Genomic DNA, 19,057 nt, shown 5'->3' on the forward strand with positions numbered 1-19,057 from the left:
AAGATTCCCAACTCAGTGTGGTTTTTCTCTGGTGACTAGGAGAGAGGTTCTGAGTCGTCTGATGCTCATTCCCCCCTTCTTCTCAAACCCTTGGGAGGAACCAGCGGGCCTGGTCCTTACTTCCACACTACCTACCCGCCCGGCACGTCTGCAGTTTGTTTGCAGTAGCTGGAGGCCCTGGCGCACCCATTCTCTTATCTCTATCTCCCCCTCTCTCCCTCCCTCCCTCCCTCCCTCCCTCCCTCTCTCTCTCTCTCTCTCTCTCTCTCTCTCTCTCTCTGTCTCTCTCTGCCTCTTTCTCTGTCACTCTCAAATAAATAAATAAAAAACAAAAATAAAAATAAAAAAACATACTTTCTAAAAAAATAATAATAAGATAAAGCACCCAACTTGGTAGCACTTTTGATCATACTTTATAATTGATCTTAACTCTCTTGCCACACTACTGGATGAGAGACCAGCTAGAAGGAAGGAAATTATGAGGGCCTCGTCTAAGGCACATGGAGTGGGAATGGTGAGAAATATGTGAGATGTTTAGAATACAGCCAGTGAGACCAGAGAATAGCTGATTTTTCTTTTTGATCTTTCTCTTGGTTATTTTTTAAATATTTTTTAAAATGTTTTTGTTTAATTTTTATTTATTTATTTGAGAGCAACAGACAAAGAGAGAAAGAGGCAGAGAGAGTGAGAGAGAATGGGCATGCCAGGGCCTCCAGCTACTGCAAACGAACTCTAGACACGTGCGCCCCCTTGTGCATTTGGCTTAAGTGGGTCCTGGGGAATTGAGCCTCAAACTGAGATCCTTAGCTTCACAGGCAAACGCTTAATCACTAAGCCATCTCTCCAGCCCTTTCTCTTGGTTTTAGCTTTTACCTGTGTGTTCTAGGATAGATGAAAGTCTAAAAACCTGAATCTCTGGTCTCATTTCCAGGGACTTCCTGATCATTGTCAGCCTGCGTGCACTGTTCCCTGCCTATGCACTTACAGGCTTTTTCAGCCAGTCACCACCCCAAATTCTTCTTTTTCTTTATTCTGGATTCTTTCCAGTGTAGTACATTCCACATAGTTCTCTCTTACTAGCCATTTTTTTCCCCCTCTAGTGCTAGGGATTGAATTTAGGGCCTCATGCTTGTTGCCACCAAGTAGGTGCCCAGTCCTCTTTGTATTTTGAGAAAGAGTGCTGAGTTGACCAGGTTGGTCCTGGAACTCACTGTAACTCAGGCAGGCCTTTCCTTCTGCTCCAGCCTCCCAGGTCTCTGCGCTTACAGGGCTGCCTCTCTTTCTAATTTTTAAGACAAAATTGGTTGCAAATTAATATTGGTAAAATTGGCTTATTAAAGTATTATAAAAGTATTCAAATGATTGTTCATTGCTTTGTGGAGGGATGAAATAAGGCTCAAATAATGTTAAATATATATATCTTTATTTTGTTTGCTGTAGTCAAGGATGACCTTAAATTCTTGACTATAAATTAATTAAATTCTGCCTCTGCCTTCCTAATGCTGTGATTACTGAGGTGTGCCACCACACCCAGCTCATTTTAAATGTTTTTTAAAGCAATTTCTGGTTTTTTCTATTACCTTCTTAGCTTAGAATGATTGTGCCATCCACATCTTAGAGACTCATAAGTGAGAAAAACACAATACATTTTAGCTGTATTTTCATCCACTTAATTATAAATCATTGTCTTACCTTGGGTAAGTAGCGCACTGCTTTAATCCTGCCTACCGTCCATCAGTCCATTACTGTACCTTTCCCACAAGTCATAGGAATAAAATGTGCAGTATCATGCAGAAAAGCAAAAATCCCCTCCCCCACCCTTCCAAGCATAAAAATGGTTAGAAGTGATCAAGATTCAGAATTAAGTTTTTTAATATTTAATTTATTTATTAGAGAGAAAGGCAGATAGGATGGGAACACCAGGGCCTCTAGCCACTGCAAACAAACTCCAGACTCATGTGCCTCCTTGTATATCTGGCTTATGTGGGTACTAGGGAATGAAACCTAGGCTTTACTAGCAAACACCTTAAGTGCTGAGCCATATCACCAGCCCCAGAATTAAATTTTAACCTTTTGAATCAAATGTGCCTACACATATGCACATTTTCTCATGTCACTAATCGGAGCTCAGAAACATCAACCACATGACTTCCCAGTTTAAAACCTACAGTATTTTTAAAAATACATGTGTTTAAATTGTTTTTAATTAATTTGAAGAGAGAGGGAGGGAAGAAGGAAGAAGGAAAAAATTGGGTGTGCCAGGGCCTCTAGCCAGTGCAAGCAAACTCAAGATGCATGTGCCATTTTAATATTTTACTTTTGTTTATTTATTTGTTTTTTTGCGGGGGGTGGTTTTTTGAAGTAAGGTCTCCTCTAGCCCAGGCTGACTTGGAATTTACTATGTAGTCTCAGGCTGGCCTCAGAAACATAGTGATCCTCCTACTTCTGCCTTCAAGGCATGCACCTAGAGGTGTGCTCTAGGGCCTTCTGTCACTGCAAACTTCAGATGCATATAAGCAAGCCCATTTTAACTGCTGAGCCATCTTCCCAGCCCTTTTTTAGATGTTAAAATATATATTTTTTTAATATTTTTATTTATTTATTTGAGAATGACAGAGAGAAAAAGAGGCAGTTAGAGAGAGAGAGAACAGGCATTCCAGGGTCTCCAGCCCCTGCAAACGAACTCCAGACGCGTGTGTCCCCTTGTGCATCTGGCTAACATGGGTCCTGGGGAGCTGAGCCTCGAACCAGGGTCCTTCGGCTTCACAGGCAAGCGCTTAACCGCTAAACCATCTCTCCAGCCCTTAAAATATATTTTATTTGTGTTTTTATATATATATATTTATATATATATATATATATATATATATATATATATATATATATATATATATATATATATATTAAGGTAAGGTATCATGCCCTAGGCCAGCATGAAACTCCTCGTTTAGCAGTGGACAACCTTGAATTAGACCCCTGTCCAGGAGTATAGTTTTACTGTGTGTGCACACACTCACACATCCTACACTGATCCTGTTTTTGGTTTTTTAACTTTTTATTGACAGTTTTCTTACATGTACATAATGTATTTAGATCATTATCCTCCTCTGTGCCTTCTTTTGTTCCCTCTTCCCCGTCCTTGTTCCACGGAGCCCAGGCCGCTGCTTTGTTCTTTACTATTTTTAGTTCTTTGCATCACCTGTCCTTCATCTTTAGACCTTACAGATCACAACTGACTTCATTTTAGTTCTTCTCTGTGTAGGCTTTTCTCCACTGAGTCATTTGCTGCTCCCACTGCCTGTCCTTCATCTTTAGACCTTACAGATCACAACTGACTTCATTTTAGTTCTTCTCTGTGTAGGCTTTTCTCCACTGAGTCATTTGCTGCTCCCACTGCCTCATTGGTTGGAATCTTGGGTCTGTGGATGTTTGCTTATGCCTGGTGTATAGAGGAACTGCATGCTGGGCCAGCACGAACATCAAGCCACATTCGAATCTGTATTGCTTTAGAGTGTCAGATTGTTTTTTGAACATGAAAAAAAAAATCTAATGTAGTCAATCTTAGTTTTATAAGTACCCCCTATTTAAGATCCTCTTTAGGCATTTTACTGTGGAAGTAAAAAATAATTAGTTTTTTAATTTTAGAGATATGGTCTCTCTCTCTAGCCCAGGCTGACCTGGAACTCAGTTTGTAGTCTCAGATTGGCCTTGGACTCATAGCTATCCTTGTACCTCAGCCTCCAGAGTGCTGTGATTAAAGGTGTATGCTACCATGACCAGCTTTTGGCTGGCTTTTTTATCATGTTTGTCAAGATAGCATTCATGAAGAATAAAACTAACCTTTTGCCTTTTCCGTTTTGTTTTGAGTCAGAGTCTTCTATATACAGCAGACTGAGGATGATCTTGAACTTCAGCTCCTCCTTGCTCCATTTTCCCAAGTGCTAGGATTATAGGTGTGCAGCACCACAGCTGGTGTTCTACAGTGCTGTGTATCAAAGCTTGGACTTAATGGGTACTAGCCATGCACTGTACCCACCAAGCTTCATCCCTAGCTCCTTTAGTATTACTACTATTTTGCTTTTTTTTTCAAGGTAGGGTCTCACTCTAGTCCAGGCTTAGCTGGAATTCACTATGGAGTCTCAGGGTAGCCTTGAACTCACAGTGATCTTTCTACCTCTGCCTCCCAAGTGCTGGGATTAAAGGCGTGCACCACCACACCCGGCTCCTTTATTCTTATTTTTACGGTACCGTGTTACCGAGAATATTTTCTTACAAGTAGATATTTTTTATGGAGCAAATTCTTCCCCATGTGCTCTTCACCCTCTCCTTTCTGTTAGTCCTTCTGTTCCTCTGACTGTTTTTCTTCTACTTTCATGTCATTCATACGTATATGTACAATCTACTTTTTGTTAAGGGTGCAGTTGATTGAGTTTTGGCAGGTGTGTAAGGCCTTGTAATATTTCTGTTCTTCCAAGAATGACCTCTTGTCTCTTGCAGTCAGTTCCTTTGCCCGTCTTTTCCTGTCAGTGACCACAGATCTCATTTCTGTCCTTCTGGTTTTGCCTTTTCCAGACTATAATAAAACAAAAATGCCATCCGTCTCAGCTTTTTTCAGGTAGCATAATGCTTTGTGATGCATCCAGATTGTTGCTTTTTACTGTATAATCGTTCATATATATGTCTATGTGCTTAGTTCATCTGCATTTCATTATTTGATAAACATTTGTGTTGTTTCCAGTTTTTAGCCACTAAACATAAAGTTGCTGTAAGCATGCATGGGCAGATACTTGGGTGGCCATGTCTTCATTTCTGTTGGGATTGCAGGCTCATATAACAGTCATATCTTTAACCCAAAGGAAGCTACCATTGCATTTACTACCTCGGACATACCATTTTGCATTATCACCAGCAATGTGTGAGATCCCTAGTTGGCCTTTATTAATACTTTCTATTGTCAATCTTTCTAATTTTATCAATTAGTAGCTTTATATCTTATTAGAGAATTACTCTGCATTTCTTAGATGAGAATGCTTTGAACACTGCTTACTTCAATCAGGCATAATTGTTGAAGAGTCTGTTAAATATTTTTACTGAATTGTTGGAGTGTTATGGTATTTTTAATATAAGCACTTTGTTAAAAATATCATTTGCAAGGACTATTATTGCAACAATTTTGTAGAGTGGAAACTTTAAATTTTGAATAGATAACTTTTCTCAATTTTTTAAAGTCCATGATCCATTTTGAGTTAATATTTAGATACAGTGTGAGGTAAGATCAAGTTCTGTTATTTTGAATATAACTGTCCCCTTGATAGTTTTATTGCTTGAAGTTTTTATTCTTTGTGGTCTATTTGATTTTCTTGGTAGCATGTACTGTTATATCAATATGAAATATTCTTTTTTTTTTTTTTTTTTTCCGAGGTAGGGTCTCACTCTAGCCCAGGCTGACCTGTATTCACTATGTAGTCTCAGGATGGTCTTGAACTCCTACCTCTGCCTTCTGAGTACTGGGATTAAAGGCTTGGGCTATTACGGCCGGCTGAAATATTCTTTTATTCTTTCTTTTTAATTATGATGCTGGGACTTATGTCCAGATATGTGAGGCATGTGCTCTGCCACCAGCACTAGGTCACATTATGTTCCTGAAGTATTCTTTATTACTTAGTGATTTCTTACTTGAAATTTTAGTGTACTAGTGTTGATGTGCTTGCTTTCCTTTTATTATATACGACATATAGTTTATATGTATATGATTCTTGTTTCTGGAAGTGGAATTGCTCAGCACATGCCTATGGTAGTCTGCTTTTCTTTTTTTAGTGCTGTTTTCTATATTAACCTCTGGTTCATCAGCTCTTGTTTCCACAGTGGAAACTCTGCTGAGTCATTATCCTCCATTTAGAAAGCAGTTCTTAGGGCTTCACTAGGTGAAGGTAGATATTTTAAGAGAGAATTGTTTATCATTTTTGTTTTTCTGTTGTTTTTGAGACACTGATCCTCCTGCATGCTTGGATTATACCCATGAACCACTATGTCCCACTTCTACTCTTGTTATTTAAATAGAATACTTAGCCTTTTGCTTGCATTCCTTTTTTATAAACAGTTAAATCTTTTGTTAAGAGCTTTTATTTTGTTCTATGGATTTTTTGTCCATGAAATTTACCTGTCATATAGTTTTCCACATGTGAACATAACAGATCTTGACTGAAAGTTACCTGGTATTTTAAGTAGACTCCTTCTAGGTATTTGAGTATGTAAAATATGGAGAAAGGTGGGCACATTGACACATGTCTTTAACCCCAGCACTTGGGAGGCAGAGGTAGAAGGATTGCTATGAGTTCCCAGGCCACTCTGAGACTACATAGTGAATTCCAGGTCGGCCTGGGTTCCAGTGAAACCCTACCTCGAAAACCAAATGTCCTTGTGTGACATAACATAATTGTTAGTAACAACAGCTACCTTTTGAAATCTTTCTTAGCTCATTATACTTGATGTAAGCTTAGTTTGTTCAAGTGACTAAAGGTATTAATATACAGTCAAGTAAGTCAAACTTTAAAAAAAAATTACTCTTCTAAAGGCATTACAAATTTGAAATTTTACAAAGGTAGCCACTTGAGTTATACCTTTAGGTGTGTACATTGTAGCTCACTGTTTGGGTATATTGTTCTACTCTTTTCATATTTTTTCTAGATGCGGTGGCACAGTGGGAGCTATCCTGACATGTCCACTGGAGGTTGTGAAAACACGACTGCAGTCATCATCTGTGACGCTCTACATCTCTGAAGTTCAGCTGAACACCATGGCTGGAGCCAGTGTTAACCGAGTGGTATCTCCTGGTCCTCTCCACTGCCTAAAGTGAGAGCAGCCATTTATGATGGTTTTGTTTGCTTCCTTAGTGATTCATATGTGTATGTTGATATTTCACCACTTTTTTGGTTTGTTTTTATGGTTAGATGTCACAGTAGCCCAACTGACCTGGAACTTACTCTGTAGCCCCAGGCTGGTCACAAACTCACTGTGGTCCCCCTGTGTTACCCTCCCAAGTGCTAGGACTAAAGGCATGTGTCACTACACTTGATATATTTTGTACATTTTTTGTAAATTTTTATTTATTTAAGAGAGAGAATGGGCATGCTAGGGCCTCCAGCCACTGCATATGAACTCCAGACGCATGCACCCCTTGTGCTTATGTGGGTCCTGGGGAATCAAATCTGGGTCCTTTAGCTTCACAGACAAGCGCCTTAACTGTTAAGCCATCTCTCCAGCCCACAAACAACATTTTAAAACATGTATTAACTTTGCTTCAAGGTTCAGTTATGTCTAGGTTACATATAAAAAAATCATACTGTCAATAATTGTACATAATTGCTTGAGTGAGTGCCATCACTTCAAGTAAAAAGTAAATGAATACAGTGATGCAAAACAAAATACCTATACAGAGCTTTACAACCTATTGGGTAAAGGTAGAAAAATATTCTAAATATACACAATTTGGAAATAATACATTTTATTTTATCTGGATTATCATCAGTGAACAAATGGAATTCATAGTTACTTCTATTAGTAAGTTCGCAAAGAACCTTTAAAAATGTACAAAACAGAGCTGGAGGGATGGCTTAACAGTTAAGGCGCTTGCCTGCGAAGCCTGAGGACCCAGGTTCAAGTTCCCATTAACCACGTAAAGTCAGATGCACAAGGTGGCACATATGTCTGGAGTTTATTTCTCTTTCTGTCTCTTTCTCTCTCAAATAAATAAATGAAATATTTTTTAGATGCTGTTCTTGTAGGTTTGATACTTTCTGATTGTTTGAAAGAGATTTGTATTTGTATATTACTAGACTTCATTAGATTGTAATTTCAAACTTATCAAAATCAGTTATGTGTTCAGACTTGTATTGCAGCTGATGCCTGTGTGTCTGCCTTATCAGTTCATTCAGGAGTTAATCTATTTGAACTTTGCTCATTAGTGTGTATTTTGTAATAGCAAATAACCTCATCCAGTATGTTTACCTGAGCTACCAAAGATTGCATCACACTTTATCTGACTTAATTACCTAAGTACATGAATAGGTAAAATAAACTTGTTAGCAGTTTTGAAATAAAATCTCATAGTTACAGTTAAGTACTTCTATCTGACCAATGAAAACAATTTTAATAACATAATTTTTCTATACAAATGCTGGATTAGACTGTGGCTTTGCTATAGAACTTTAATAGAACACCAGACTTTGAAGAGCATTTCTCTCTAATATATGTATATTTTTTTTTCTTTCAGAGTGATCCTGGAAAAAGAGGGGCCTCGCTCTTTGTTTAGAGGATTGGGCCCCAATTTAGTAGGGGTGGCCCCTTCTAGGTAAATGAAAATATGCTAAGTAAAATTATGAAGTAAGACTTTACTTTAGGGAATCTTGGTTGATGATTACATATATGCTGTTAAGTTTGTAAATGGAGCTTTCACTGTTTATGGGCAGTTAAGATACTTGATTTTCTTGTTAAGGTTTCCAGTGCTAATTAGAAATCTGTAAAGTAATGCTTGGTGGCTAGAAATGGGACTGGGCATTTTGCAAACTAACAGAAATTCGTTGTACTCTGAATGCAAGGGATATGTTTCACATTGTACAGGAGAAGGTGTAATGTTTGTATTAACTATTAGTAGTCTTATACTTTGGGAAAATGAAGTATGGTCTAATATAGCTAGAAGTTTAAAAAACTTTTATTTATAAATAAGAGTTTCAGATTTGATAATTTTATGAGGACCTGAGATTCTTTAGAGGGTGATATTATATTCAAATTTTTTTAAATTTTTTATTTATTTGAGAGCGACAGACACAGAGAGAAAGACAGATAGAGGAGGAGAGAGAGAATGGGCACACCAGGGCTTCCAGCCACTGCAAATGAACTCCAGACGTGTACGCCCCCTTGTGCATCTGGCTAACGTGGGACCTGGGGAACCGAGCCTCGAACTGGGGTCCTTAGGCTTCACAGGCAAGCGCTTAACCACTAAGCCATCTCTCCAGCCCATATTCAAAATTTTTAACTGTAGGGCTAGAGACATAGCTCAAGGGTTAAAGGCACTTGCTTACAAACTCTGGACCCAGTTCAATGCCAATGCCCCCAGTACCTGCACAAAGCCAGATGTACAAAGTGGTAGTGTATGTTTCTGGCAGGAGACCCTGGGGTGCTTACTCCCTTCAGCTTGCAAAGAAACAACTAAAAATATTTTTAAACAATTAAAAACTGAAAAAGTAGCATGTTTTATGTTGGATTGAATAGGAGGTGTTAAATTAGTAATGCTTACAAAATTTGTAAATTTCCGTACAGTTAGCTAATGGCTGTGTATTAGTACCTCCTAAGAAAATTCTTGTACTCTCTTCTGATCTTAGTTGAGGAAGTTTTATGCTTGTGGGAGGATCCTGAGTGCTGAGATTAAAGGCACACATAAAATAGGTATTTAGTAGTTTTCATGAATTTGTGGTAGTTTTTGTTTTGTTTTAAGACAGGATCTCACTAGGCAACTCAAGCAGGCATCAAATTCATGATCTTCCTGTATGCACTTTGAGTACTGGAATTTTAAGTGTTTACCATCACACCCAACTCTAAACAAGCATTTTTTAAAACAAGTATTTACCTTGGGCCTAAAGGCATAATAATTAGTATCTGCTTCTCAGATGTTTGTTGTTAATATCTGTTCTGTTCTATATTCTACTTGGGTTAATGTTCCTTTGTAAGTATCCATAATGGTTATAAACTTCAGAAAACTAGAATCAGAGAACTAGGGAGTCAGGGCTTAGAACAATAAAGGGACAGCATCAAAATTTGTACAACACTGAAGCGCTACAAGATATGTCCATAGGACATACCATGATAAAGGAAGCCCAGTGATGAGTTGTTAAAAGAGAATGAATATGATATAACTGAGCCATCTAAAATAACCAGTGATTGCACTATTAGGAGGTACAAAGGGACTTCTAGGTGATTATCTAGAATAAATGACAAAGAGTAATTAAAGGATTTAGCAATAAGAAGGGAAGGCCTGGAATTCTAAGCCTTTTTTTTTTTTTTTTGCCTTTAACAAGAAGCCAAACAGATAGAATGGTTCCATTTTGTTAAGCCCAGAATTCCTGAAATCATTATCATTTTTCTCATACCAGTTTTTTTTTCCATAATAGGACAATGCAAAAATTCATATTTAGAGTTAACATAGATAACCCAATTCTTTTCTTGTTTGTTTTTGTTCTTGTTTGATTTTGTTTTTTTCAAGGTAGGGTCTCATTCTACCCAGGCTAACCTGGAATTAACTATGTAGTCTCAGGGTGGCCTCGAACCCACTGTGATCCTCCTACCTCTGCCTCCTGAGTGCTGGGTTTTAAAGAAATTATTCAAAACCACATGTATTTACATACACCTCCAACCAAGGGGAAGCATGGGCTAAATAGGAAGACTTTATCTGAATGAAAGGAAGAAAGAAGAAAGAAATTAACCTATGTTTTGGTCCTTATAAAAATGGTGGAAAATTTGTATAGTCTAAAGTTTGACCTCCACACTTAAACATAGCACCTCTTTCCTCATGTACCTTTCCACATACATTCATTCTTTTTCCTGAAAAATCACCATGAATGCCAAGCCTCCATTTCTTAGGTTATAATATATGTAATTAAGAATATGTATATTTATATTTATTATTATTTATATTTAGTAAATAATAGTAAATATTTAACCTAATTTGAAACTATATGTAGTGGTCCTTAATTGTGTAATTATGACTGTCCCATCATCAGTAAACTTTTCTTCATTGATAAGTTTTTGCGGTAGAGATTCATGCACCCCTAGCTGGCCTCATACTTGCTGTGTAGCCTGAGGATCACCTTGGACTTCTGACCCTCCTGTCTCAACTTCCCAAGTACTGGGAGAGCAGGTGCTAACAAGGACTGGCGCTTGTGCTAAGGGACAAACCCAGTGCTTCAGGAATGCTAGGCCAGCATTCTACCAACAGGGCTATCTCTTTAGCCCCTACTATTATATTCTTACTGTTTAAAAACTGTTGTTTTTTTTAACATTCCTGAACTTTTACCTTTGTATACCTTTGAGTATTTAAAGAAGTTTGCTAGTTTATGTATATTTTTGTTTCTTTGAGTCAGAGTCCTGCTTATGTAGCCAGACTCACCTTGAAGTCAATGTTCCTGCCTCAGACCATCAGGGATTGCAGGCAAGAGCCTTTAGCTGTTGAGCCATCTCTCCAACCTAGTGGTTTTGTTGTTGTTGTTTGTTTGGTTTTTTATTTAATTATTCAGAGAGAGGAAGGGGAGAAAGAATGGTACACTAGGGCTTCTAGCCACTGCAAATGAGCAGTGCATGTGCCACTACATGCATCTGGTTTTTGTGGGTTCTGAGGAATCAACCCTAGATTCTTAGGCTTCACAGGCAAGAGCCTTAACTGCTAAGCCTTTTTTTTTTTTTTGAGACTGGTCTCACTCTATAGACCAGACTGTCCTCAAATTGATGATTGTTTTGCCTTAGTGTCCCAGTTGTTAGGATTTCAGCAGTGAGAATACTCATGCACAGCCCTTTTTTTCATAAACGCATTTAAAAAGACGCAACAGTAAAACAATCCTATTAGCATTTGTTGGTCGACTAATCCTCACTGGACAAGTAAATATCAGCATTTGTTAAGAAATGAAAGATATTTCATTCAGCATGCAAGTAATTTAACCTCTCAAAGGCTGAACAATAAAGAGTAATGGGGATATATAAAGTCACAGTAAGTTAGCTGGGTAAAATTCTACAAATTGAGTGGAATTTTTAAAAGTTTTTACTTGTGTGTGTGTAGGTGTGTATGTGCGTGTGCACATGCTGCGGCCTCTTACTGCTGTAAGTGAACACCAAGTGTGGGTGGCTTGGGAATCGAACCAAGGTTGAAAGCCTTTGCAAAAAGTGCCTTTAACTGCTGAGACATCTTCTCAACCCCCTGAATGGAAATTTTACAGACATTGCAAAGCCTATCCTAACCTGATGGGCCATTTTTGAAATTGTTTTATGTATTTAAGAATACTGTGAAGCTAGCGGTTAATAGAAGACTGTTTCAGATCTCCAGCACCACACAAAAACAGAGAATATTGTGAACTGTTCTGTGTATGCATATAGTATCAGATGCAATAATATTTTTAAATGTTTAGCATATATGTACATTAACTAGATCAGCATAATTCTATATTTAAGTACTGTCCTAGGGCCTTCTCTCTTTAATTATTTTTTATGGTTTTCTGAGGTAGGGTCTCACTGTAGCCCAGGCTCACCTGGAATTTACTATGTAGTGTCAGGGTGGCCTTGAACTCACGGCAGTCCTCCTACCTCTGCTTCCTGAGTCCTGGGATTAAAGGCGCACACCACCACACCCGGCGAGAATTTTAATACATAAATTTAATCATCTGTTTCTCTCATTACTCCCCCTCCTCCATCTCTGTTCCACTGAACCTGCTCCTCTTAGCATGTAGTTTCTGTTTTATTTTGATACCCCCCCACACTCTGTCATCTATGTCAAAGTGTAGATGGGCTTGATATTATGCAGGTCTTAATTTGAGGTCATGAATATACCAGTCATTTTGTGTCAGAAAGATAATGTCCCAGAGTATTTCTCACTACCCTCTGGCTCTTACCCTAGACCATTTTCTTTTCTTTTTCTTTTTCTTTTTCTTTCTTTCTTTCTTTTTTTTTCCTTAACTTAAGGTAGGGTCTCACTCTGGTCCATGCTGACCTAGAATTAATTATGTAGTTGCAGGATGGCCTTGAACTCATGGCAATCCTTCGACCTCTGCCTCCTCAGTGCTAAGATTAAAGGTGTGCACCACCGCGCCCAGCTCCATTTTCTTAACTCTAGTTAGTATCTATGAACTTTGATGTTAGCACTGTAGGATCCTCATGGCCCTACTTACTCATGGAGTTTAAGTCAGATCTTCCAGTTGTAGCATTAGCACTGTATGAACATGATACACTTAACCAGGTCATCTGAATCTTGTACAAATACTTAAGCTTTGGTTAGTTGCTAACTGGCTGTCCAAGTATTAAGCGGGCATTTGAGGATGGATGCTAGGTACTGTTCATTTGAGTTTGACTTTTTTAAATAAGTCAGTACCAAAAGTACTTCAGGATATTTGTGAAGACCTATGTAGATCTGATGTTTTATGTGAACGTGGGCTAAGACTTTACTTTAGATTTCAACATTATAAAATTATGAAGATAAGTTTGTATTTTGTGGCTTAAGGAACATGCTTATTAATCAGTTTAAATCTTTGTTTTAGAGCCATATACTTTGCTGCTTACTCAAACTGCAAGGACAAGTTGAATGGTATTTTTGATCCTGAGTCTACCCAGGTACACATGATTTCAGCTGCCATGGCAGGTATGAATGTATAATATGAAAAGAAAAAAAATAAAACTTCTGGAAATTTCAGACTTAATATTGAGTTATGATAACTTAAAAAATTAAGATGATACGCTTTTCATTAATTAGAATCTACAAAGGTGATATTTTGCTTATTTGAATAAACAAGTTTGATTAGATAAATGTAAAGTCTGTTGTCAGTTGACATTTTAGTAATTAAGCGTTTAGGTGACAGGATACAACTAATATAATACTTATATTTTATATTGCTTTGTGTAATCTTCTGAATACTTACTGATTATTTTTAAGTTTTAAAATTCCAGCCATGTATTACTGTAAGTTTTAAAGCTGTAATTTACTCTTTTCTCCTCAATTTCTGTTAGTGCCTTTCCCCTTTTTGCTGCATGTTTTGGCTTCTGTCTGAAATGTGCCGGCAATTCTTGGTAAAGTATTTATTTTGTCATGTGCTCAAATGCTGCAATTTTTGTGAGTGCTGTATTATAGCTCAGTTATTATAATATGTGTACTTTTAAAAGTATATTTTTCATTCCATATAAATCATATTACATAATAGCACCTGAAATTTAGACACTGCTATGTGTACATGCTTATTATAGAAATGTTCCCACTCACTCCCTGTCACCATTGATTGTAATATATGTGATGCCAGTTAAAACAACTACTTCCCAGTCTTTGCACTGTTTTTAAGGATGCCAATCTGGTTCTGGAACCATTTGCAACCACACATGATACACAGTTATGGACTTCCTTCCTAATAGAATGTCTCCCCAGTTTTCAGAGATATGTTACATATTTAACCATATCTCACATTTCCAAATTTTCTGTGGCTTTATAAAGAAAACTATATATAGCTGCTTTCATCAGCTATTGATCAATAAATTGTGAATTGTGTTCTTAATAATGAGTGCCTTAAACTCTTAATCATTTTCTGTTTAGAAATAAATTGGATCAATTTGAAGCACATATTTAACCAACTAAGTGTAAGTTTAAAATAAAAATTTGCAAAAGATGGTAACTTTTGCCATATAATAAATTTAGCACATATACCTTATATATTTTTCATCAAGCCTTTTAGTAATTATTTTAAAGTTTTGAAGCTAGAAAAGACAGCATTTAAAGTCAAGATAGGATATCTTCTCATTTGCACATGAGATCTTGGGCAAGTTGGGTAATTTTATGTAAGCCTCTGTTAGCTTATTATTCATGGAGTAAATGGGTTGATGTAGATAGATTTCAAGAACTAGTTCTTCATTTAGTGTGATAGAAATTATCTAGAACTTTTGTTAATGTACTATTTACAGATGTTGATTATGGATGGTTTTCTTCCTGCAGATTTGGGTTGGTAAAAGGTGAAAGTGAGGGAGCGACAAACCCAATAACCACTGTTAGGTTAAGAATATGTTTATGGATTACCAGTGTGTGGGTTTTTTGTTTTTATTTTTGACTTCAGAAAATTAGAAAAAGATACATTTACTGTGCTCTTCTTTGAAAGACTTAAAATCAAGAAACTAGAGAAACAATCATTTTAAGTTGAAAATGTTTATTATGTGTTTAATATTAAAAATTTAGAAGTTAGCCGGGCGTGGTGGTGCACGCCTTTAATCCCAGCACTCGGGAGGCAGAGGTAGGAGGATTGCCGTGAGTTCAAGGCCACGCTGACACTCCATAGTGAGACCCTACCTCAAAACAACAACAACAACAAAAAATTTAGAAGTTTAAAACATCTAAATTCTTACTAGAACAACTTATTTTATTATAATATCTCATCAAAATTTCCTATATTTCTATCACATTCCAAAGTAATTCAGTAAAATTGTTGTTTTGTAATTTTTTCTGAAATATGTAACAATGACTCTATTTTTATCTGTTCATTAATGCTATTTCCCAACTTGATTCTTTGAATTTTGGTAAACTGATAGTCTTAATGCTTTTCAGAAATCATTACAATTTGAAAATATTTCTTCCATTTGTTTACAGTTACACTGTTCTGAGAACTATGCCTTCAGAGCATCCTTGCACTGTGCCTTAGCATTAACACTTAGCTTGGCATTTTTTTATACACATACCTCCTTGATTGGTGAGACCTAATGGTCCAGTGCAGGCTTAAGGTAGCTGTTCCCTCCCCTTCCATTCTTAAAGTAATCTGCACCATATTGCTCTGGGTTTTTTCTTCAGGGTAATTTTTAGGAATCTAAATATGAATGATTTGGGGGTATAAAGTTCTTAAATATAGTCATATAAAAAGGCATACTTTAACTGGCTATTCAAAAAAAATGCTAACCTTGTTACTTTTGTATCAAAAATACCTTAAAATAGCTATGTTGCCTGGAAGATTTTGCACACCAGCTCGTGTGCCTACTAAGGATTCAGTAAAACACCATGTACATAATTTTGATTCCAAGAACCTCTCAGTTTAGTTTGATTTTTATCCATATCAACAAAAGCACTTAATTGAAATACTAGAACTTTACTAAAAGTACATTTAAAGTGGGATTTCCCATTTGTTGCAGTATTAGGCGACTGCATCTCTGAAGTATAACTGTACTTTTTTGTGTACTGGAATATCTTCCCAGTTACAAGGATATTTAATCAAACTAAGCAGTGTTTACTTTATATTTTACTTGCTTAAGTTTCTTCTTTGTTTACAATAATACCCAATTCAAAAATTTTTGATATGCAACATTATAAATGCAAAGAAAGTAAATCCTTTTTTATTACTATATATATTCATAGGTAGTGCTTAATTTTTAATGTAGCAGTAACAATCATTAATGTTTTCTACATACCTAGTCTTGTTTGCTTACATAATACACTGTTATTTTCCAAGATATATTTTTCTTATACTTTGTTATTTAAGATTAGGTTTTTTATTCATTAAATTAAAATTTTTGTCTTACAATATTTAATTTGTCCTGGAAGTTAATTCAACCTGATGGATGGTTGGAAGCTGCTTTGTATGTTTATTTGTAAACATTTTCCTGTTTTCTGTTTTGTAGAACACAAGAAATTAATACAAAATAATTCCATAAGTATGGATGTGCAATATTACTGGCTAGAATGCAAAAGGTGAAAGGTACTATTGTTAGCAACATATGCTTTATTTTATTAAGAAAATAACTAGTTCCAGACTTTAATATTCTGTTGGGGCTTTTATTTTTATTTTTAAGATCACTAAACAGACTGATTATTAAAAAACAGGAAAAAAATGTGTTTTCCGCTCTTTACCTTGGTAGATAATAGTGGTAGGGAAGTGGTATGTATAATCCCCTCAATATCTTTTTAGATTCACCTTTGACAAGGTTAGCATTTTTTTCTTTAAGACAAAATTGGTCACCTTTTCGGTAAGTATTTGGACTCTGAAAAACTGCTGTAGATAGGATTTCCAGAACTCTGAGCACTTTTGAAAACCTTATGGCCCAGTCTTTTAGTCCTTTCTTTTTCTTAAAATTTCAAAAAACAAGAATAGATCTCACAGTAAATATTCTCAACCCTTCCAATGGGATTCAGTTTGTACACATGTTTCTGATGAGGTCGCTGCTTGTTGTTATGATACAGAAAAGCCTGTGTCTATTTTAGGCATTTACTGTACATTTCTCCCGAGAAAAGAGTGAGATCGTGTCATCTCATGCTCCCCATCCGCAGGTCACTTCCTGTAGAAATATGGACTAACTTAAACCTCGTGAGTACTGATCTGAGCATCTCTTGCAGCCTCTAGTATAAGAACACACCCTGGGGTTTATAATAGCTGTGAAATGAATGGAAGGCGGGAAATGAATTTTTATTTCCTGAATTTGTGTGTATTATTGAATATTTCATAAAGATTTAAATCTGATCCCTATATAATCCTTGTAGAAAGAAGAACAGGGGTACTTTTCAGTCACCATGTAAGCCTGGGGTCTTCAGCTTGGCCATAACAGTCTTGAGCTCCAAAGAATGATGGTATTATGTATAGTTATAAATGGCATTATAGCTTCCTAAACAGTTGGATAAAATAGTAGCTGTCCTGGCTTAGTGTAACACATTTAAAAGTCTAACACAGTGCTTCCATTCCCTTGTTTATTGGCACTTGGCTTTCTACTTTTCTGTAAAAATATTGATCTTAATGTCATTTTCCAAATAAATACAAGATACATTATATGGGGGTCGTGGCCGTTTTCGTTTTTATACATTTATTTCTCTTAGGACATTCATGGGCTTTGTTCTTACTGAAAATAATTGAAATGAGGACTGAAAATGAAATACTGTAGGTATCACTGAGTGAAAACATTTTTAGCAAGTATACTATAAGCAGGCTTGTCTATATAGTTTTTAATTAATTTATATTTAATTTTTGTTTAAGTTGTCTAATAAAACACTGACACTACTAACAGAATGGCCATATTGGCTTTGCTTTAACTGACACTGGAGCATCACAAATTCTTCTAATTAACTTCTTATGAACAAATCAGATCCCTCATTCTAATCTCTTCTGTTCATTTTAATGTTTTATTAAATGTTATGAATATTAATATAAATTAGCCTATTATCAAATATCACAAAACTAAACTGCCAAATTAAAAGATGGTAGGCAATTTCTAAATACCAGGAGCACCATTCCCAATATCTTTGTGTGTGCTTGTCTTGGATATAAATCTGTTAACGGTAAATTTTTGTTTCATTCCATTTGTTTCCTATCTTGAATTACTAGATTATATTTTTTTAGATTTAATAAGCCTAATAATATCTTTATTATAGTAGTCTTAAGTAAAAGTCATACCATAAAACTCAAGAAACAACCACTGTTGTAACAGGTGAAGGACCAGTGCTAAAGACCTATACATTATGCCTAGATTCTTTATCCAGCACAGCAGTTTGCTAAGAGGCTAGTGTCTGTGTTAAGAATAAGTCCCAATTATTATTATAAGAGATAATATTGTCTCAGTTACCTGATTTTAGTGGTGACCTATTTCATAATGGGACTAGTCATAAATTTTAGCCAAGAAATACGTCCTGTTTGTTTCTCTGCTCTGTTAATGCTATCTGCTAGTATCATCATCTGCTCTGCTAGTAGTATGTACAGAGAATAATTTTAAATTACCATTTTTGAGTCACAAAATTCTTTTATCCCTATTAGTTTATTCATAAGTATTTTTATGTTTTTTTCCCAGCCTAAAGCTAAAATATTGTGATTTGGAAGAATATTATGGGCAGACACTTGAGTGCCAAGTTTGTACTTTTTAGAATAAAACATTTATTTTTAAAAACTGATTTTTCAAAAAAGTAAATTGAAAATTTTTACTTTTTTATAAAGTTCAATACAAAGATCCTCACCTTAGACTTTTAAATTTAATAAAAAGAAGTTTGTTTTTCTTACCTGAAAATTACTACAGAATGATTAGTCATTGTGGATGATGTAGAATAATTTATGTTATCAGTTTTCACTTAGAAACCATTAGTCATGGTGCTTTAGCATAGTGGTGGTACTTGCTTAGCATATGCAAGGCCCTGAGCTCAATCTCTAGTACCCCCCCCCACAAGAAAAAGAAACCCTGTAGTCCTACTATGTAGGCATCTAGCAATGTAAATATTTTAAAAATCAGATTCTTGTTTAAATAGCACTTGCCTGGCATTTGTGAGGTCCTGGGTTCAATCTCTAGCACCAGTTAAATTGGTATTTTGAGT

At 36.1% G+C, this 19,057-nt stretch overlaps 1 protein-coding gene across 1 annotated transcript in view; it reads left to right on the forward strand.

The window, feature by feature from the left end:
• Positions 1 to 19,057, forward strand: part of Slc25a36 (solute carrier family 25 member 36) — a 43,351-nt gene that overhangs the window by 8,702 nt on the left and 15,592 nt on the right. Inside the window, exons 2-4 of the mRNA XM_045136260.1 lie at positions 6,688 to 6,852; positions 8,273 to 8,350; positions 13,293 to 13,393. Of these exons, the coding sequence (XP_044992195.1) occupies positions 6,688 to 6,852; positions 8,273 to 8,350; positions 13,293 to 13,393 (344 nt within the window). The remainder of the gene's footprint in view (positions 1 to 6,687; positions 6,853 to 8,272; positions 8,351 to 13,292; positions 13,394 to 19,057) is intronic.

Source organism: Jaculus jaculus, chromosome 17, assembly GCF_020740685.1.
Source record: "Jaculus jaculus isolate mJacJac1 chromosome 17, mJacJac1.mat.Y.cur, whole genome shotgun sequence".
NCBI classification, from domain to species: domain Eukaryota; kingdom Metazoa; phylum Chordata; class Mammalia; order Rodentia; family Dipodidae; genus Jaculus; species Jaculus jaculus.